We start from the raw sequence: 22,097 nt of genomic DNA, 5'->3' as shown, positions 1-22,097 counted from the left end.
GGCAGACAGAAAGCAAAGAGTTGGAATAAATGGGTCTTTTTCCGAGTGGCAGGCAGTGACTAGTGGGGTGCCGCAGGGATCAGTCCTTGGCCCCCAGCTATTCACAATACATATTAATGATCTAGACAATGGAACTAGATGTAATATCTCCAAATTTGCAGATGACACAAAGCTGGGTGGGTGTGTGTGCTGTGAGGAGGATACCAAGAAACTCCAGGATTATTTGGACAGGTTGGGTGATGGGGCAAAAACATGGCAGATGCAATATAACGTGGATAAATGTGAGGTTATCCACTTTGGTGGCAAAAACAGGAAGGCAGATTATTATCTGCATGGCAATAGATTGGGAGAAGGGGAAGTGCAACGAGACCTGGGTGTCCTTGTGCACCAGTCGCTGAAGGTAAGCATGCAGGTGCAGCAGGCGGTTAAGAAGGCCTTCGTAACGAGATGGTTTGAGTACAGGAACAAGGATGTCTTGCTGCAGTCGTACAGGGCCTTGGTGAGGCCACACCTTAAGTATTGTGTCCAGTTTTGGTCGCCTTATCTGAGGAAGGATGTTCTTGCCATGGAAGGAGTTCAGCGGAGATTCACCAGGCTGATACCTGGGATGGCAGGAATGATGTATGAGGAGAGATTGGGTCGATTGGGCTTATACTCGCTGGAGTTTAGAAGAATGAGAGGGGATCTCAGTGAAACTTATAAAATTCTGACAGGACTGGACAGACTAGATGCAGGAAGGATGTTCCCGATGGTCGGGGAGTCCAGAACCAGGGGTCACAATCTAAGGATAAGCAGTAGGCCATTTAGGACTGAAATGAGGAGGAATTTCTTCACCCAGAGAGTGGTGAACCTGTGGAATTCTCTACCACAGAAGGCAGTAGAAGCCAATTCATTAAATATATTCAAGAAGGAGTTGGATATATTTCTTAATGCTAAAGGGATCCAGGGGTTTGGGGAGAAAGCAGGGACCGGGTACTGAAATTGGATGATCAGCCATGACCGCATTGAATGGCGGAGCAGGCTCGAAGGGCGGAATGGCCTATTCCTGCTCCTATCTTCTATGTTTCTATGTATGATCAGTAAATTCGCAGATGACACGAAAATTGGTGGAGTGGTTAATAGCGAGCAGGGAAGCCTCAGGCTACTGGACGATATTGATGGGTTGTTCAGATCGGCAGAACAGTGGCAAATGGAGTTTAATGCTGAAAAGTGTGAGGTGATGCATTTTGGGAGGACAACCAAGTCAAGGGAATACACAATGAATGGTAGGATCCTAGGAAGGACAAACGATCAGAGGGACCTTGGTGTGCATGTACATAGATCCGTGAAGGCAGCAGGACAGGTAGATAAGTTGGTTAAAAAGGCATATGGGATACTTGCCTTCATTAGCCGAGGCATAGACTATAAGAGCAGGGAGGTTATGATGGAGATGTACAAAACGCCAGTTAGGCCACAGCAGGATTACTGTGTGCAGTTCTGGTCGCCACACTATAGGAAGGATGTGATTGCATTGGAGAGGGTGCAGAGGAGATTCACCAAGGTGTTATCTGGGCTGGAGCGCTTCAGAAACAAAGAGACACTGGACAGGCTGGGGTTGTTTTCCTTAAAGCAGAGAAGGCTGAGGGGGGACCTGATTGAGGTGTACAAAATTATGAGGGGCATAGATAGGGTCGATAGAAAGGAACGTTTCCCCTTAGTAGAGAGGTCAATAACCAGGGGCCGTAGTTTCAAGGTAAGGGGCAGGAAGTTTAGAGGAAATTTGAGGAAAAACATTTTCACCCAGTGAGTGGTTGGAATCTGGAACTCACTGCCTGAAAGGGTGGTAGAGGCAGGAACCCTCACAACTTTCAAGAAGCATTTAGATGAGCACTTGAAACACCATAGCATACAAGGCTACGGACCAAGTGCTGGGAAATGGGATTAGAATAGACAGGGCTTGATGGCTGGTGTGGACACGATGGGCCGAAGGGCCTCTTTCTGTGCTGTATAACTCTATGACTCTAAGCGGGGTTTCATGTTGGGGGAGCCTGGAGTTGGCAATGTGGGTTGGAGTGGACGGGTGAGGTAGGGTGTGGTTGGGGTTTGAGTTGCGAGGCAATGTTGAAGGCCCAGTGCTGGAGGGGTGATGTTGGGAGTCCAGGTTTGAAGGGCAGTGCGGGGGTGTGGGGTTGGGTTCCAGGTTGGGGGGTTTCCAGGCTCGAGGGTTGGGGTTGGGCGGTTGGGGTTGGTCTTGGGTGGGTGGGGTAGGGTGGCTGGGGGATTGGGGTCGGGGGCTGGGGTTGGTGTTGTGCTCTAGGGTTGGGGGGTTCGGGTAGGGGTCCAGGTTTGGGGGAGTTGGGGTTGTGGTCCAGGGTTGGGGTCCAGCGCTGGGGTGCTGGGGCTGGTGTTGGGCGGGTGGGGTCTCGTGTTGGTTTCCTGGCACAAATGCGAGGGATCTACGGCTGTGTCAAAGGATGCCACAGCTGTCAGCTGGCCAGTGGACGAGGTTTCATACTAGTTGCAGACTTCGAGGGCCCAGGCTACCAAGGAATGCTTATGGGCATCTACCAGTAAAAGTTAGGGTCACTGGGCAGCCTGCCAGAGAGCTTGCACAAAATGTCGTGGATCATGGAGGAGCCCAGCTCCAACTCGAGGCACTGCACAGAGTGTAGAGACTATTCTGGCCAACATGGACCGAGTGGTCAGCTCCACCAGGATGGAGCCTCTGCTCACAGCTTAGATGGCAGTACAAGCTCAGACTGCTGCCATCTTGGTCTTAGGGGCCAGTGTTGATGGGGACCCGGATCCGGAGCGTCACTTCACTTCAGAACTCTGTTCTCGAGCAGAACGATAGGAGTGCTGCGGCACCATTCCAGGAGGGTGGCCATGGCTCCATGGGAGAGGCACCTGCTGCGATCTCTCAGGATGGCAGCATGTCTGCTCCCCCGCCAGCCACTAGTTCAATGCCCTTGTTGGTGTCACACAGCCATTCAGCTCAAACTGCTCCAGCGCACGCTGAAATGTTGCGGCCTTCAGCCCGGCCCTCTAAACCCAGAGCTACTCGAGCCCACCCACCACGGCCATCTGAAGTGTCCTCAATGGAAGCTCAGAACCCTCCCACTTCCCAAACTGTAGCCACTGGAGAAACACCTCACTCTGCCCCCGACGAAGGGGATGGAGTTGTTCATTTTAGCGTAGAGAGTATCGGTGACCTCACTGATACAGATGTTGACTGTGAACTGAGATATGTTACTAATGTCACCTGTTGTCACCTGAAAGGGGCCCGCAGCATAGAAATTGAGGGCGACGGTGAGCTTGACAGCCACAGGCAGTGCTGTCCATGCCCTGGTCTACGGCTTGAGCTGGGTACTGAGCTCAGACACTGCCTCCTCAGTACAGCGAAGGCACCTCAAACATTGCTCCTGCGTAAAGTTAAGGTTGGGGAAATGCTGCCTGAATACTCTCTGAGGATATGGGCTCCTACGCAGTGCCCTCCTCCTCCCCCCTCTTCTGGCTCCTGCTCTGGCATGCCCGTCCTGCTGCTCCCCCTCATCTTCCAGCCCCAAAGGCAGCCCTATGAGCCTACCCGCGTGTACAGAGAAACTGTCTTCCTCACAAATACCCACCGTCTAACAACAGCTAAATCTCCACCCAAGCAGAGAAAGTCAAATTTGCACTGTGTTAAAACACAGCAAAAAATGTCCTGCGGAGTTGAACCAGCCTAAAAAGACAAACCCGCCTGTGAGTTGAGCATGATCGCTATAAATCTCACCTGCCTGGGGACCTTCCTGCCAGTTAGCACCACGGTATTGGGAGTGAGATCAGTACGTGGTGGGACACTCACTGGGGCAGCTGGAAATTTAAAGTCCATCGCAGGGAAGGCCACGGATAAAGATTTGCCTGCCTCTTAAATTAATTTTAATTCTGCCGGCGGGCGCACCTCCTGACTTCGCTGGCTCCATCCCAATATGGCGGGTGGCGCAATGCCAATCAGAAATGTGCATGCGCTTCCTGCCCGCCATATTGGGGCCTTAGTAGGCTGGTTAGCGGGTGAGAAATGGGCAGCGTGTGGACAAATCTTTAGGCCTCCATGTCTACCTCACACGGGGAGAATGGATTTTGGGATAAGCTGCTGATGGACTGCCAGTGCCTGTGAATCTCCACCCCAGCAGGTCACCTCCTTCAGGAGAGAAACTGGAGGGAAGAGAAACAAATCCATTTAAAGGCAAAAGCAAAATACTGCAGATGCTGGAAATCTGAAATAAAAACAGAAAATGCTGGAAATGCTCAGCAGGTCAGGCAGCATCTGTGGAGAGAGAAACCGAGCTAACGTTTCGGGTCTGGGACCCTTTGTCAGAACTCTTCTTTAAGGCTTGGCTGCTTGTCTGTGATGTGAATACATTTTCCTGACAGGTCAGCCCACTGTTCTCACTCCTTCCTCTGTGTGGTTTGTAATCGACAAGAACAGAGGGAAGTTAAGTGAAACTGCGCAATCGCTGAAACATCAGCAGTAACGTACAGTCTGTGAATTTAATCTTTTAATAATAAGATTGTTTGAAATGTTTGGCCCGACGCTGTCAGCCGTGACTCTGACCCTCTGTGTCGCAGTGGGTGAGTAAATGCCCAGAGTGGGGTCACCCAACCTGGCTCTGGATACACAGGATTACATTTTTTAGTTTGATTTACCGATTGTGGGCGGGCGGTGTGAGTCGAGTATTTTGCAGTCAGATATTTATGTTTCAGAATTGAGATATTTTGGGCTTTCTCATGGTTCAATGGGCAAATACACGGTAAGGTGTGACACTGAGCCCCACTGCCCAGTTACCCCACTCCTGACTGCTGGGCTGTGGAGATACATAGACTGAGCTGTGCTGCTCTTCAAGTTCAAGAAGTCCAGATCGTATTGTCCAGACTCGCTCCTCACTCCCTCTATCTCTCTACTCCAGTCTTTCTCCATCCACCCCTCCTCAGTCTCTCTCCCTGCCCACCTATTTCTCTACCTCCAATCCTGAGTTTTTCACTCTTGCTGTCCCTCTGCCTCCCTTTCCCCACACACTCTGTTTCCTCAGCCATTCTGTCTCCAGCTTCAGTAATATCCACTGCGTCTCTTGCCCTCTCACCGTCTCTCTCACCATTTATCTGCCCCTCAGTCTCATTACCCCCCCCAACCCCCGTCTCTCGCAACAAGGTGGATGAGTTAATGGCACTAATAGAAGTAAATGGGTGTGATGTAATTGCCATTACAGAGACATGGTTGCAGGGTAACCAAAGGGAATTGAAAGTTCCAGGGTACTCAACATTTAGGAAGGACAGACAAAAAGGGAAAGGAGGTGGCATAGCGCGTTAATAAGGGATGAGATCGGTACGGTAGAGATAAAAGATCTTGGCTCAGCAGATCGTGATGTAGAACTGGAATCAGTTTGGGTGGAGCTAAGAATCAGCAAAGGGTGAAAAACATTGGTGGAAGTTGTGTATAGGCCACCAAACAGTAGTGGTAATGTAGGGCGCAGTATCAATCAAGAAATTAGAACTGCATGTAACAAGGGCAATACGGTAATCATGGGGGACTTTAATCTACATATTGACTGGGCAAATCAAATTACCACTAATGGTGTGGAGGACGAATTCTTGGAATGCATGCGAGATGGTTTCATGGATCAGTATGTGGAGGAACCAACCAGGGAACAGGCTATTCTGGATCTGGTACTGTGTAATGAGAAAGGGCTAATCAATAATCTTGTGGTAAAGGGGCCTTTAGCGACAAGTGACCATAATATGATTGAATTTTACATAAAGTTTGAGAGTGATGTAGTCCAATCTGAAACTAAGGTCTTCAATCTAAACAGAGGAAACTACAAGGGTATGAGGGACAAGTTGGCCATGGTAGATTGGGAGACTACACTAAATGGTATGAAGGTAGACATACAAAGACTAACATTCAAGGAAATAATGCATAATTTGCAACAAACATATATTTCTCTAGGGCACAAAAACCAAAAAGGAAAAGTGATCCAACCATGGCTAACAAAATAAATTAAAGTTACTATTAAGTCAAAGGAGGAAGCTTTTAAAGTTGCCAGAAAACGCGGTTAGCCTGAGGATTGGGATTTTTTTTAGAAATCAACAAAGGGCGGCCAAGAAATTGATAAAGAAATGGAAAATGGAATATCAGCACAAACTAGCGAAAAATATAAAAATGGATTGTAAAAGCTTCTATAGGTATGTGAAAAGGAAAAGACTGGTGAAGGTAAATGTAGGTCCTTTACAGTCAGAGACAGGAGAATTTATAATGGGGAATGAGGAAATGGCAGAGATATTAAATAAATAATTTGTTTCTGTCTTCACGGAGGAAGACACAAAAAAACCTCCCAGAAATACGAAAAAACCAAGGGTGTGACGAGAATGAGGAACTTAAAGAAATTATTATTAGTAAAAAAACAGTACTAGCAAAATTAATGGGACTAAAAGTCGATAAATTCCAAGGACCGGATGACCTACATCCTAGGGTTTTGAAAGAGGTGGCCATTGGGATAGTGGACGCATTGGTTGTCATCTTCCAAAATTCTATAGATTCTGGAACGGTTCCTGCAGATTGGAGGACAGCAAATGTAACCCCGCTATTTCAGAAAGGAGGGAGAGAGAAAACGGGGAACTACAGACCTGTTAGCCTCACATCAGTGGTTGGGAAATTGCTGGAATCTATTATAAAGAATGCTAATAGTAATAGAAACTAATAGTAAGATTGGGCAGAGTCAACATGGTTTTATGAAAGGGAAATCCCGTTTGACAAACCTATTGGAGTTCTTTGAGGATGTAACTTGTTGTGTCCGTGTATAATAAGACACAGACTGCAGGAGAACGGTACAACAGGTGTTTACTCAACGTGGCTCACGCTGGAACTGATCTGTACAGATTACTACTCAGTGTTATATACAGGTGTGGTCACTGCCGGTACTGCAGTATACATGAGCTGTAAAAGATTGTTCCCCCCTTAAAGGTATATACATTACAATTCCTCCCCTTTTAGATTAACAGTACCATAACACTCATTTAACAATTAAATATCAAACTAATTACAATTAACACTTTTAACATGCAACATTAGCTGAAAATAGTCTATTTATATATTCAGTCTTTGGGGAGGCTTCCTGATCCTTTCTGGATAGCGCCTTTCCCGAGTGTCTTGCTCTTGGTGCGGAGGCGATTCTGGCCCCCTGTCGTTGGTTGGTTCATCAGCTTCCGATGCTACTGTTTCTGGGGTAGATGTGACCTGTACGTCGGGTTCATCACCAGGTACGTATGGGTGAGGCATGGGGTTGACTTGTTCCTGTGACTCAAGGATCTGGTCAGCATGGCGTCTCACGATGCTCTCCCCAACGTCTACTGTGTACATTAGTGGGCCCTGCCGTGTGCATATCGTTCCTGGCTGCCATTTTTCTGTTCGGTAGTCGCGGGCCAAGACTAGTTGCCCTACATTGAAGCTCCTTGTTGGCTTCTCATGGATGTGCTGGAATTGCTTACTCTCAACATTTCTTCGTACGTTTGGTCTGAGCAAATCCAGGCGAGATCTTAACCTTCGGTTAAAGAACATCATGGCTGGGGCCTGGTTGGTGGCTGCATGTGTCGCATTCAGGTAGGCGAACAGGAAACTGCCCACCTTGTGCTGCAGCGGAATGTTGTCATTGTACATAGCCTTTATTGCCTTCTTAAAGGTTTGTACGAACCTCTCAGCCAATCCATTTGTGGCTGGATGATACAGGGCGGATGTGTAATGCCTTACCCCATTCTTTTTCAAGAACCTCCGGAACTCTTCGGACACAAACTGTGGTCCGTTGTCGGAGCAAATCTGTTCTGGCAAGCCATTCCTGGCAAAAATGGTCCGTAGGACTGCAATAGTTTTCTCCGTGGTGGTGGAGGACATTTTGATGACCTCAGGCCATTTCGAGTGCGCATCCACGGCTATTAAAAACATTGAGTCCATGAATGGAGCAGCAAAATCAATATGCACCTGTTGCCATGGAGATGAGGGCCACTCCTATGGGTGTAGAGGGGCCTGTGGTGGTGCATTTTGGACTTTCTGGCTTCCTGAGCAGCTCTTGGTCAGGTCCTCGATTTGTTTTTCGATTCCCGGCCACCACACATAAGCCCTGGCTAGGCTTTTCATTTTTAACCCTCCCAGATGACCCTCATGAAGCTCATTGAGCACTCTATCCCTTAACTTGGGTGGAATTACCACTCGGGATCCACACATCAAGGTCCCCCGGCACACTGACAGCTGTTCTCTCCTTGTCGAGCATGCTGGCAACAGTGAGTCGCCATGTGCTGGCCATTCCTTCACCGTCAAATCATATACCCGAGACAGTGTCGGGTCATTTCGGGTTTCCTTTTCGATACAAGTCTTAGTTACCGGTAGGTATTCAACTATAATCGAATTGAATATTTCGACAGGGTCCACTGCTGGTGCTTCCTCCGCAGTAGGCAGTGGCAGGCATGATAGCCCATCAGCATTTCCATGCTGTTTCGTGCCCTTATATTCAATCTCATAGTGGTGCGCCCCTAGAAAAAGTGACCGTCTTTGTAGTCGTTGCGCAGTCATCACCGGAACGCCCTTCTTCGGATTAAAAATGGAGACAAGAGGCTGGTGTTCAGTCAGCAAGGTGAATTTCTGCCCGTGCAGATAGTGATTGAACTTTTTCACTCCCCACACTAGGCTGAGGGCCTCCCTGTCAATCTGGGCGAAGTTACGCTCGGCTGAGGTTAGTGATCATGACGCAAAGGCTATTGGCCTCTCTGAGCCGTCCGAGAGTTTGTGCAACAGCACCGCTCCAATGCCGTAGGGTGACGCATCACATGCCATCCGAATTGGTAATGCTGGGTTGTAATGGGCCAATACCTCTTTCGATGTGATTAGTGTTTTGCTCTTCTGGAAAGCTCGTCTACATTCGTCACTCCACTTCCATGGCACCCCAGTTTGCAATAGGGTGTTCAGTGGGTGTAGCTTCCGACCATAGAGCACATATACCAGAAACACTGTTTACGGAGGTCACGAACCATCATCAAAGACCCTACCCACCCCAGCCACAGTCTGTTCGCCCTCCTGCCATCTGGGAGACGCTACAGATGCATTCGCACCCGTACGACCAGATTTAGGAACAGCTTCTTTCCCAGGGCTGTCATCCTACTGAACTCCACAAATAAACTCTAAAGCCTGCACACTGCCAATGCACTTTATTATGGTTATGTTTATGTTAATGTATTACAAGCCAAATGTATGTCGAATGTTTAAATGTCTTCATCTAAATGTACACTCTCGGGAGCCGCAAGCCTACATTTCGTTGTACTGCACTTGTGCACTAACAATGACAATAAAGTTGATTATGATTATTATTATGATTATTGTAGACAAATTTGGCAAGAACTTATTGTAGTAGTTTACCAGCCCGAGGAACGATCTCAGTTGTGACACATTTTCTGGGGCTGGAGCCTTGACTACTGCCTCAATCTTCTCTGGGGACTTATGTAACCCCTCTTTATCGATAACGTGGCCACAATACGAGATCTGTTTTCTAAATAACTCGCATTTGGGGCGGTTAGCTCGGAGCCCATATTCCTGCAATCTAGTGAGCACCTGCTCCAGGTTGGCAAAGTGATCACTATCATTTTCGCCCGTGACCAGGATGTCGTCCAAATAACACTGGGTCCCTGGGATCCCTTGCAGGACTTGTTCCATTGCCCTCTGCCAAATAGCCGGAGCTGATGCTACACCGAATACCAGCCGGTTGTATTGGTAGAGACTTTTATGGGTGTTGATTGTGAGGTATTTTTTTGATGCTTCTTCTCCCTCCATTTGCAGATACGCCTGGGCCAGATCAATCTTAGTGAAACGTTTCCCTCCAGATAGCGAGGCGAAAATATCTTCAATCCGCGGAAGTGAATATTGTACGGTGTGAAGTACCGGGTTCACTGTTACCTTAAAGTCCCCACAGATGCGAACCTTCCTTGGTTCCCCAGGCGTGCTGCTCAATGACTTTTTCATCACAGGGACGATGGGTGTAGCCCACTCACTCCAGTCCACTTTGGACAGTACACCTGAACGTTCCAGACTTTCCAGCTCTGCTTCGACAGCTGGGCGGATCGCATAAGGTACCGGTCTGGCCTTAAAAAATTTTGGGGTTGCGTTTTCTTCAATTTTAATCGTCGCTGTCATGCCTTTTAGTTTTCCGAGTCCTTGCTGGAACACTTCTTTCACTTCAGTTAGGATCTTTGACAGTCACCCAGGTGTGACGTCGTCATCCTTTTTGTCAGCCACAGTCAGTGCCTGTATGGAATGCCAATCCAGTTGTATTTTCCGGATCCATTCACGTCCCAGTAATGGTGGTCCTCCATCTTGCAATACATACTGGTCTAGTTTTGGTGTTTCCTTACCGTCATATATAACGGTCACACTTATTTTTCTTTGGGGTAGATTTTTTGTCCCGTGTACGTCTTCAAAATAATTTTTGTGTCTCTCAAGGGTATGTGTGAGAATAGCCGCTCATTGTCCCGTTGGTTTATGACTGTTAGGGCTGATCCTGTGTCCAATTCCATCTTTACCTGGACTCCTGCTATCTTGAGAGTGACCCAAATGGTTCGGTGACCCTCCGCTGTAATCACATTATGTAGTTTCAGACAACTCAGTTCCCTGCTTTCGGAGTCGTTATCACTCTTTTGTTCGTCTGAACTATTCTCCGTCATCTTATGTACCTTCTTGTACTTTTCTTTGGTAGGTTTCTTATTGCTGGTTTTCTTTCCCGACCTGCAGACTCGTGCTATGTGTCCTACTTTTCCACACTGTCTGCACACTTTGTCTTTGAACCAACAATCCTTCTGGTCGTGTGTTGTTCTGCCGCAGCGATAGCACTTCTCTGTTCCATATGACATTTCATTTGTGCCATATTCTTGCGGTCTCTGTTGTATCTCTTCAGTGCCCCGTGCTGCTGCTTCATATGATACCGCAATGCTGAAAGCCTTTTCCAGCTTAAGGTCCTTTTCAGATAAAAACCGTTTCTGGGTTCCTTCACTTTGAAGCCCACATACAAACTTGTCCCTTAAGGTATCTGCCAGTCCCGCTCCAAACTGGCAGTGTTTCGATAGTTTGCACAGTTCTGTTAAATAATCAGCATTTCTTTCATCCTTATGCTGGTTTCGTTTGTGAAACTTGAATCTTTCTGCTATCAGCAGCGGTGTGGGGTTTAAATGTTCCTGTAGTATGGTTACTATGTCTTCAAAACTCTTTTCCATTGGCTTCGTTGGGGTTACTAGATTTCATAATAAACCATATGCCTTTGCACCCATTAAATTTAACAATACTGACGCTTTCTTGTCATCTGACACCTCATTTGCCTTGCAGTATACCTCTATTCGTTCGAATTATGTAGTCCAATCTTCGACTTCATTGTCAAATGCGGTGATACTGCCACTCTTCGGCATTTTGGTTGTGGTTTAAAATGGCGTCTCCCAATGACTTAAAATGGCGTCTCCCGCGCTTTCCTTCCTCCCCCGCTGCTGCCAACGCCGCTCCCGGCGGTTCTCATGGCAATGGCGGCACCCTGTAGGTTTCGCGCGCTTCTCCTGCGCTGCTGCCAACGCCGCTCTCGGCGGTCCTCGTGGCAATGGCGGCACCTCGCGGGTTTCTGCGCATCTCTCTCTCCCTCTCTTCGACGCTGCTCGGTCCCTGAACACCGGCTGTGCCCTGTGCACTTTACCTTCTCTCTCTCTCCCCCATCGACGCTGCTCGGCCCTTTGCTGTGCCGCTCGGTTGGGCTCTAGCCCGCCGCTGTCCGGGAAGGGTCTGCGCACTACCTGTTGCCAGCCCGTTTCGCTGGACCACCTCGACTGGAAAGCCAAGCCTGGCTCTCGACAGCCTCCCCCGCAATTCTCGAGTCTCTGCTGGATGACTGGGCGGTTGCCCGTGGTCGACGCCTGAGTCTCTGGCCTTGAACTCCAATCCACTGATCTCCAGGAATGAATCCCCGGGAGGTGATGCAGAGTTGCAGGTAGGTTCGAACTTGCCTCGTCGCCAGTGTTGTGTCCCTGTATAATAAGACACAGACTGCAGGAGAACGGTACAACAGGTGTTTACTCAACATGCATGTAGAAAGTCCTACAAGAGAGGGGGCAGTACTGGACCTAATTCTAGGGAATGTAGCCAGGCAAGTGGTAGAAGTGTCAGTAGGAGAGCATTTTGGTGACAGTGACCATAATTCGGTGAGATTTAAGGTAATCATGGAAAAGGACAAAGATGGACCAGAAATAAAGGTTCTAAACTGGGGGAAGGCCGATTTTAATATGATAAGGCAGGATCTGGCCAAGATGGACTGGAATCAGTTACTTGTAGGAAAATCCACATCAGAGCAGTGGGAGTCTTTCTGAAAGGAAATAGAGAGAGTACAATGCCAACATGTTCCCGTAAAGGTCAAGGGTGGAACCAACAAGCCTAGGGAACCCTGGATGTCAAGGGATATACAAGAATGGATTAGGGAAAAAAGGGAGGCTTTTGGCTGATACAAAGGACTAAAAACAGTGGAAGCCCTAGAGGAGTATAGACAGTGCAGGGGGGTACTTAAAAAAGAAATTAGGAGAGCGAAGAGAGGGCATGAAAAAACACTGGCGGGCAAAATAAAGGAAAATCCCAAGGTGTCTTATATGTGTATTAAGGGCAAGAGGATAACCAAGGAAAGAGTAGGGCCCATTAGGGACCAAAGTGGCAATCTGTGTGTAGAGCCGAAAGATGTGGGTAAGGTTTTAAATGAATATTTTGCATCTGTGTTCACTATGGAGAAGGACGATGTAGGCATAGAAATCAGGCAGGGGGATTGTGATATACTTGAACAAATTATTATTGAGAGGGAGGAGATATTAGTGGTTTTAGCGGGTTTAAAATTGGATAAATCCCCAGGCCCTGACGGGATCTATCCTAGGCTGCTGTGTGAGGCAAGGGAGGAGATTGCAGGGGCTCTGAAACAAATTTTCAGAACCTCGCTGGCCATGGGGGAGGAGCCAGAGGATTGGAGGACAGCTAACATGGTACCATTTTTCAAGAAGGGTAGTAGGGATAAATCAGGGAATTACAGACCAGTGAGCCTAACATCAGTGGTAGGGAAATTATTGGACAAAAAATTCTGAGGGACAGAATTAGTCTCCACTTGGAGAGGCAAGGATTAATCAGGGATAGTCAGCATGGCTTTGTCAGGGGGAGATCATGACTGACCAATTTGATTGAATTTTTCGAGGGAGTGACTAGGTGTGTGGATGAGGGTAGTGCAGTTGATGTAGTCTTCATGGCTTTTGACAAAGTCCCACATGGGAGACTGGTCAAGAAGGTAAGAGCCCATGGGATCTAGGGCTATTTGGCACATTGGATCCAAAATTGGCTTAGTGGCAGGAGGCAGAGTGTGATGGTCGAAGGTTGTTTTTGTGACTGGAAGCCTGTGTCCAGTGGTGTACTGCAGGGATAAGTGCAGGTTTCTTAGCTGTTTGTAGTATACATTAATGATTTAGATATGAATGTAGGAGATATGATCAGTAAGTTCGTAGATGACACGAAAATTGGTGGATTTGTAAATAGCGAGGAGGGAAGCCTCAGGCTACAGGACGATATAGATGGGATGGTTAGATGGGCAGAACAGTGGCAAATGGAATTTAACCCTGAAAAGTGTGAGGTGGTGCATTTTGGGAGGACAAACAATGCAAGGGAATACACAATGAATGGTAGGATCCTAGGAAGGACAGAGGATCAGAGGGACCTTGGTCTGCATCTACATAGATCCCTGAAGGCAGCAGGACAGGTAGAAAAGGTGGTTAAAAAGGCAGTACGATAGCAAAATACTGCAGATGTTGGAAATCCGAAATAACAACAGAAAATGCTGGAAAAACTCAGCAAGTCAGGCAACATCCGTGGAGAGAAATTTGAGTTGACGTTTCGGGTTTGACCCTTCTTCAAAACTGGAGAGAAAAGGAACTAGATCGAAGGCAGGGCTGCGATCGGACAAAAGAATAAAAGAACCAAAAGAAGTAAAAGAGATTAGAAGCTAGACGAGATGGTAACAGGCTGTGATTAGGTGTAAAGTGTACTGGCAGGGCAAAAGATAGCTGCCAGGTGTGAGAGAGAAACAAAAGGAAAGGGGGGGGGGGGAAAGGAAAGGAGTGGAAAAATATAAGTGAAAATGAAATAGGGGCCGAGGTTATGATCTGAAATTGTTGAACTCGATATTGAGACCGGAAGGCTGCAGAGTGCCTAATCGGAAGATGAGGTGCTGTTCCTCGAGTTTACGTTGAGCTTCCGTGGAACAGTACAAGAGGCCAAGGACGGTGAGGTCCGAGTGGGAATGGAGCGGTGAATTGAAATGACAGGTGACCGGAAGCTCGGGGTCACCCTTACGGACTGAACGGAGGTGTTCCGCAAAGCGGTCACCCAATCTGCGTTTGGTCTCCCCAATGTAGAGGAGACCGCATCGTGAGCAGCGAATACAGTATACTAGATTGCAAGAAGTACAAGTAAATCGCTGTTTCACCTGGAAGGGGTGTTTGGGGCCCTGGACAGTGGGGAGGGGGGAGGTATAGGGGCAGGTGTTACATCTCCTCCGCTTGCATGGGAAGGTGCCAGGCGAAGGGGAAGGGCTGTTTGGGGTGATAGAGGAGTGGACTAGGGTGTCTCGGAGAGAGCGGTCCCTGCGGAATGCTGAAAGGGGAGGGGAGGGGAAGATACGTTTGGTGGTGGGATCACTTTGGAGGTAGCGGAAATGCCGGAGGATGATCCGTTGAATGTGGAGGCTGGTGGGGTGAAAGGTGAGGACAAGGGGAACCCTATCGTGGTTCCGGGAGGGAGGGGCAGGGGTGAGGGCAGAGGTGCGGGAGATAGAACTGACACGGTCGAGGGCAGTGTCAACCACTGCAGAGGGGAATCCTCGGTTGCGGAAAAAGGAAGACATGTCTGAAGCACTGGTGTGGAAGGTGGCATCGTCGGAGCAGATACGGCGGAGGCGGAGAAACTGGGAGAATGGAATAGAGTCCTTACAGGAAGCAGGGTGGGAGGAAGTGTAGTCCAGGTAGCTGTGGGAGTCAGTGGGCTTGTAGTAAATATTGGTCGATATGTGATTGCATTGGAGAGGGTGCAGAGGAGATACACCAGGATGTTACCTGGGCTGGAGCGCTTCAGCTATGAAGAGAGACTGGACAGGCTGGGATGGTTTTCCTTAGAGCAGAGAAGGCTGAGGGAGGACCTGATTGAGGTGTAGAAAATTATGAGGGCATAGATATGTTAGATAGAAAGGAACTTTTCCCCTTGGTAGAGGGGTCACTAACCAGGGGACATAGTTTCAAGGTAAGGGGCAGGAGGTTTAGAGGGGATTGGAGGAAAAACTTTTTCACCCAGAGGGTGGTTGGAATCTGGAACTCACAGAATCACAGAATCTACAGTGCAGATAGAGGCCATTTCGGCCCATCGAGCCTGCACCGACACATATCCCACCCTATCCCTGTAACCCCATGTATTTAATCCCCTAACACTAAGGGTCAATTTATCATAGCCAAATCAACCTAACCTGCACATCTTTGGACTGTGGGAGGAAACCGGAGCACCCGGAGGAAACCCACGCAGACACAGGGAGAATGTGCAAACTCCACACAGACAGTCACCCGAGGCCAGATTTGAACCCGGGTCCCTGGCGCTGTGAGGCAACAGTGCTAACCACTATGCCACCGTGCCCCCCTGCCTGAAAGGGTGGTAGAGGCAGGAACCCTCACAACATTCAAGAAGCATTTAGATGAGCACTTGAAACGCCATAGCATACAAGGCTAAGGACCAAGTGCTGGAAAATGGGATTAGAATAGACAGGGCTTGATGGCTGGTGCGGACGTGATGGGACAAAGGGCCTCTTTCTGTGCTGTATAACTCTATGACTCTATCTATGACTCTAAGCGGGGTTTCATGTTGGGGGAGCCTGTGGTTGGCAATGTGGGTTGGAGTGGACGGGTGAGGTAGGGTGTGGTTGGGGTTTGAGTTGTGAGGCAATGTTGAAGGCCCAGTGCTGGAGGGGTGATGTTGGGAGTCCAGGTTTGAGGGGCAGAGTGGGGGTGTGGGCTTGGGTTCCAGGTTGGGGGGTTGGGGTTGTGGTCCAGGGTTGGGGTGTTTGGGGTTGGGGTCCAGGGTTGGGGAGTTGGGGTTGGGGTCCAGAGTTGGGGAGTTGGGGTTGGGGTCCAGGTTTGGGGGGTTGGGGGTTTGGTGTTGGGGGCTGGAGTTGTGTTCCTGGCACAAATGCGCAGGATCTAGGGCTGTGTCAAAGGACACCACAGCTGTCAGCTGGCCAGCGGATGAGGTTTCATACTAGTTGCAGATTTCGAGGGCCCAGGCTACCAAAGAAGGCTTATGGGCATCTACCAGTACAAGTTAGGATCACTGGGCAGCCTGCCAGAGAGCTTGCACACAATGTCGTGGATCATGGAGGAGTCCAGCTCCAACTCGAGGCACTGCACAGAGTGTAGAGACTATTCTGTCCAACATGGACCGAGTCGTCAGCTCTACCATGATGGAGCCTCTGCTCGCAGCTTAGATGGCAGTACAAGCTCAGACTGCTGCCATCTTGGCCTTAGGGGCCAGTGTTGACGGGGACCTCCAGAGCGTCACTTCACTTCAGAACTCTGTTCTCGAGCAGAACGATAGGAGTGCTGAGGCACCATTCCAGGAGGGTGGCCATGGCTCCATGGGAGAGGCACCTGCTGCGATCTCTCAGGATGGCAGCATGTCTGCTCCCCCGCCAGCCACTAGTTCAATGCCCTTGTTGGTGTCACACAGCCATTCGGCTCAAACTGCTCCAGCGCTCGCTGAAATGCTGCGGTCTTCAGCCCGGCCCTCTAAACCCAGAGCCGCTCAAGGCCACCCACACGCAAGGCATGTGTCCTCTGACAGTACATCCTCCGCAGGTAAAAGGTCCTCTGAGGAATCTTCAACCTCTCTGGGCAGTGGCTCGTGTTCTTCATGTGATGGCCCTGGAGGTGAGAAGAAAGGTATAATATTTGGAGATGGTTCTTTGTAATTGTTGATATGCACATGAACCACTTGATCAGATGTTGCTTTGTGGGAGATGAGGGTGTGAAAGATTAAAGTCATCCCTCTGCTCCGACAACCTCTCCATCTCTGATGCTATGGTGCGTGAGATGCCACTGATCTCCAGTGCCCCAACTTTAAACAATTTCCTGCGGCCCACCTCCGGTCCTGGCCCCTGCCCTGGCATTTGCGTACTCTTCATCCTGCAGACCTGTGAGTGGCACCTGATGGATAGAAACATAGAAGATAGGAGCAGGAGTAGGCCATTCGGCCCCTCGAGCCTGCTCCGCCATTCAATGTGATCATGGCTGATCATCCAAATTCAGTACCCGCTCCCTGCTTTCTCCCCATATCCCTTGATCCCTTTAGCCTTAAGAAATATATCCAACTCCTTCTTGAATATATTTAATGTATTGGCCTCTACTGCCTTCTGTGGTAGAGAATTCCACAGGTTCACCACTCTCTGGGTGAAGAAATTTCTCCTAATTTCTGTCCTAAATGGCCTACCCCTTATCCTTAGACTGTGGCCCCTGGTTCTGGATGCAGTACATACGGTGAAGGTGAGGATCAGGCAGATGCAGAAGGAGTGGGAATGGCATGCCTTTGAGGAACGTGGTCACGGTGCCACCACAGGGTATGTAATGAGAGTGGGTGGAGGTGAATGAGGTCAGTTGAGATGAGATGGGGATTGCAGTTACTGGCAGTGGTGGAGGGAGGAAGCGAGAGGTGAGCATGTGAAGGGAGTGAGGATGAGAGGAGCTGCGTTGAGCCGGTCCGCTTGGTGCTGATGAAAGTGATGTGGGGGTGAGGAGTGATGTGAATGGAGTAGGGTTGATGAGAAGTGAGAGAGGGTGCATTGCAGGATTTGGGTGCAGATAGCCGTCTACTGACCTTCCCTGACCTAGTCAGGTCATTGAACCGTTTACGGCTCTGAATCCACGAGCTCCTGGTCACACTCCTGCTGCTGACTTCTTCTGCCTCTACCCACACCTTCTGAGCTGTGGGAGCAGGTTTCTCTCTCCTGCTAGTGTGACAGAGCATGTTCCTCCTGGCCCTTACAGCACCCAGGAGAACATCGAGGGAAGTATCTGTGAAATGGGGGGCGTAGGGACAACCTTCCCTCATTTCGCAGCCTCTCATGGTTCCTCTTCCTCATTCCTCTATGTAGAAAGCTCCGAGCCTCTTCCTCCGTTTACGTGCTGTGCTGGGCCTTGAAATAGGCGCCGGGAAATTGGGTCACGCGGGTCGGCATCACATCCGCTGACGCACAGAGAGGACACCGAGCTTGGAAAGAAAGACAGACTTGCATTTATATAGCACCTTTCACAACCACCAAATGTCACAAAGTGCTTTACTGGCAACAACGTACCATTGAAGAGTAGTCACTGTTGTAATGTGGGAAATGCAGCAGCTAATTTGCGCACAGCAAGCTCCCACAAACAGCAATGTGATAATGACCAGATAATGGCCTAGAAATTTGGTGGCGCCTCGTTTGGGGCGCCAGTCTCGCCTGGGCACCGGAAGTTCTGCCCCGGAAGGAGCCACGAGCGCCAGCCGAATATTCAGTTTGAGCGCCCCAAACGGAAGCGGGGCGCTGCTCGAGGCGCCCCGCATCCCTCTTGGGGCGCTGCAACTGAAAATCGCAGCGCAATGTGCCGCAGCGCCACATGCTGCGGCACGGTGCGCTGCGGTACTGCAGGCCTGCCTCCCCTTCTTAAAGGGGAGGGGCCTGCTGCAGCGCGATCAGCGCTCCCGAGTGCCGGCAAAAGAGCCCGGCACCGAGGAGAAGTGCCGGGCTCTTGGGACACAGCCGGCACTACCCGGGCGGGGGGGGGGGGCGCTCAGGTGGCTGGGGACGGCAGCGCGGAGAGGTGCTGGCAGGCAAAAACAACAAAAATGGCCGCCTCGCACCTCTCCTGTAATTTGCTCCTCTACCGCTGCAGGTGGGCCCCCCTGAACAGGTCGCAAATTGCGACCGGCGTTACAGCGGGGGGCGCTACCAGATATCGCAATTGGGGTGGTAGCGGGGTGCTGCGCACACCGATGATGTCATCGGTGGTGGCGCAGCGCTACAGGTTAACGACGTCATTAGCGCCCCGCTAAATATAGCGGGAGGCATGGCTGGTGGCGCAGCCCACCGAATTTCTAGGCCAATATGTTTTAGTTTTGTTGGTTGAGGGAGTAATATTGGCCAGGACACCGGGGATAATTCCCCTGCTCTTCTACAAAATATTGCCGTGAGATCTTTTACATTTACCCGGGAGAGCAGACGAGGTTTAACGTCTCATCCAAAAGACGGCACCTCCGACAGTGCAGCATTCCCTCAGCACTGGAATGGACTGTCAGCCTAGCTTTATGTGCTCAAGTCCCTGGAGTGGGACTTAAACCCAGAACCTTTGCCAGGCTTCCTGGTCTCACGACGTTGCGGGACCTTCACCCGTGACTGCCCCGTACGCTCCGTTCCCGTCTCCATGTTAATATCGGGGCCTGTGATTCAGGACATGACAGAATCTGAAACAATTAAATCACACTTTATTGAAAGTCCTTTCAGATACAATCAATCAGAACTCCATAACCACAGCACACACTAGATCTAGCAATAGAAAAGAACAGGAGGTGAACCAATCAAACCACTCAAAATACTCTTTCGCCACATGTTCCCCTTAGCCCTCTGGTTACACACAGATAAACAACACAATTTAAAATATAATTAACATAAAAATGCAAGAAATAATTTAAACTCCCAATAGAATTGCCCAGCTCCTGACTGAAATGCTTCGTGATGTTTTTCTGTCTTGGGCTTAACATCTAGGGTTTAACTCTGTGGTCCACCTCTAACTGGAGGAAGCTGCTCTGCTCCTGGCCGAGCTTGCCCTGTTCCTCGCTCGGAGACCTGTTGCTGCTCACCCAGCACCAGCTCACCTTTGCTCCCTTCAGGCCTGCCTCCGACCCATTGTCTCATCCCCTCAACCCTTCCCTGCTTGTGTCAGCCGTGGCTCAGATCAAATCCCTCTCCAGAGACTTGAGCACAAAAAGCTAGGCTGACACTGTTGCTCAGTACAGTGCAATGTGAAAGAGCTAAGCTCAGGATATGGTTCAAACAACTAGGCTACAATTGGTGATGATAATAAACAATATCCATTCGTAAACGTACAGGAGATTTTATAATAGCTTCCGTTTCAAGTTATTGGCCCAGTAATTCCGTTCCAAACGCGTGAGTACGGTCGGGGTACTCACGCGTCTGGCCGGAGGGAATGCCGGTTTTCAGCATGCACAGCGCATGCGGGGAAAACCGGCATTTCCTGTCCTCTGAATGAAGGGGTTCAGAGGCACAGCGCGTGTGACTGCACAGGCAGCGTGTGCGCAGTGAACTTCGTCGATTTCATTCATGGATTCAGTGAGGTTAAGTCCTTACAACTTACACATGAAAAAAGCATGTGTAAAGTTGCTCCAGAGGCTGCGGAGGAAGATATATTTTATCGTGGAGCTTCTGAAAGGCAATATTTTTCTTTGGGAAAGGGAGGAAAGTTATTTTAAGAAATGCTGAGGTAAGTTTTAAAGTTTAATTATTTTTTTAAACGGGTTTTCAGTACTGTAGGTAGAAGGAGCAATTGTGGCTGTGTGAATTGAATTTGCTGTGTTTATTAAATGTGAAAATGACTGTTCTAAAATGAGTAATGTAACATTTCCAATATTTTTAAGAAAGAAACTTTTCATCAATAATATATTCTTTTAAGTAATTATGTCTGTATGTCTGTATATATTCCTTTCCGTATATGTATGTATAATATATTCCTTTACTTATGTGTATGAATGTATGTATTTAATTATGACTTTCAGAGAAAGTAACTTATTGGAAAATCATAATTAAATACATACATTCATACACATAAGTAAAGGAATATATACATATACGTAAAGGAATATATACGGACATACATACATAATTACTTAAAAGAATATATTACTGATGAAAAGTTTCTTTCTTAAAAATGTTGGAAATGTTACATTACTCATTTTAGAACAGTCATTTTCACATTTAATAAACACAGCAAATTCAATTCACACAGCCACAATTGCTCCTTCTACCTACAGTACTGAAAACCCGTTTAAAAAAAATAAAAATAAACTTTAAAACTTACCTCATCATTTCTTAAAATAACTTTCCTCCCTTTCCCAAACAAAAATATTGCCTTTCAGAAGCTCCACGATAAAATATATCTTCCTCCGCAGCCTCTGGAGCAACTTTACACATGCTTTTTTCATGTGTAAGTTGTAAGGACTTAACCTCACTGAAACCATGAATGAAATCGACGAAGTTCACTGCGCACACGCTGCCTGTGCACTGCACACGCGTTCTGCCTCTGAACCCCTTCGTTCAGAGGACAGGGATTGCCGGTTTTCCCCGCATGCGCTGTGCATGCTGAAAACCGGCATTTCCTCCGGCCAGACGCGTGAGTACCCCGACCGTACTCACGCGCTTGGAACGGAATTACTGGGCCATTGTGTTTTGTGGCTCCTGATCTGTTCTGAGCTTCAGTTATTTACTATTCATAGGTCTAAAGACAAGTGCGGTTCTTATCCAGTCTCCAGGAGTTGTGAAGGTTTGCGAGGGTCAAACGGTGCAGTTTCGGTGTGCCTTGGAGAGCAGCAATGTGGATGACCGTGTGGACAAATATGATGTATATTGGTACCTCTCACCAGATAGGAATCACATATTAAGTCTTTCTATAGATGGCAGTGTTTACCGGTCACCCGGCCTCTCTGAGCGGTTTCAGCTTTCCAGAGATGTTGCCAGTAACAGCTACACTCTGACCATCAGAGACCTGGAGCGCAGTGACTCCGCTGTTTATATCTGTGGCATTTGGGGAACAGTCTATGGAAATGGAACCCGGCTGAATGTAACCAGTAAGTACTTTCTACATTATATTGACTTTATACCTAATAAAGTTACTGTACCAACATCTTGTTTAAATGTAATACAAACTGTTCCTTTTACAGTAACAACACTGAGTTTTAACTACAGAATGGAGGA

At 48.6% G+C, this 22,097-nt stretch overlaps 1 protein-coding gene across 1 annotated transcript in view; it reads left to right on the top strand.

Annotated features, from left to right (window-relative positions):
• The first annotated feature begins 4,454 nt into the window (after nt 1-4,454).
• Nucleotides 4,455-22,097, top strand: part of LOC147120780 (immunoglobulin superfamily member 3-like) — a 435,081-nt gene continuing 417,438 nt past the window's right edge. Inside the window, exons 1-2 of the mRNA XM_085978499.1 lie at nt 4,455-4,590; nt 21,620-21,970. Coding sequence (XP_085834625.1) covers nt 4,539-4,590; nt 21,620-21,970 — 403 coding nt within the window. The 5' untranslated portion in view covers nt 4,455-4,538. The remainder of the gene's footprint in view (nt 4,591-21,619; nt 21,971-22,097) is intronic.

The sequence above is a fragment of the Somniosus microcephalus genome, chromosome 3, assembly GCF_052327205.1.
Source record: "Somniosus microcephalus isolate GS21.2 chromosome 3, FLI_Smic_1.0, whole genome shotgun sequence".
Taxonomy (NCBI): domain Eukaryota; kingdom Metazoa; phylum Chordata; class Chondrichthyes; order Squaliformes; family Somniosidae; genus Somniosus; species Somniosus microcephalus.
The sequence above is the reverse complement of the archived record's forward strand: the minus strand, read 5'-3'. Positions and strand labels throughout refer to the sequence as shown.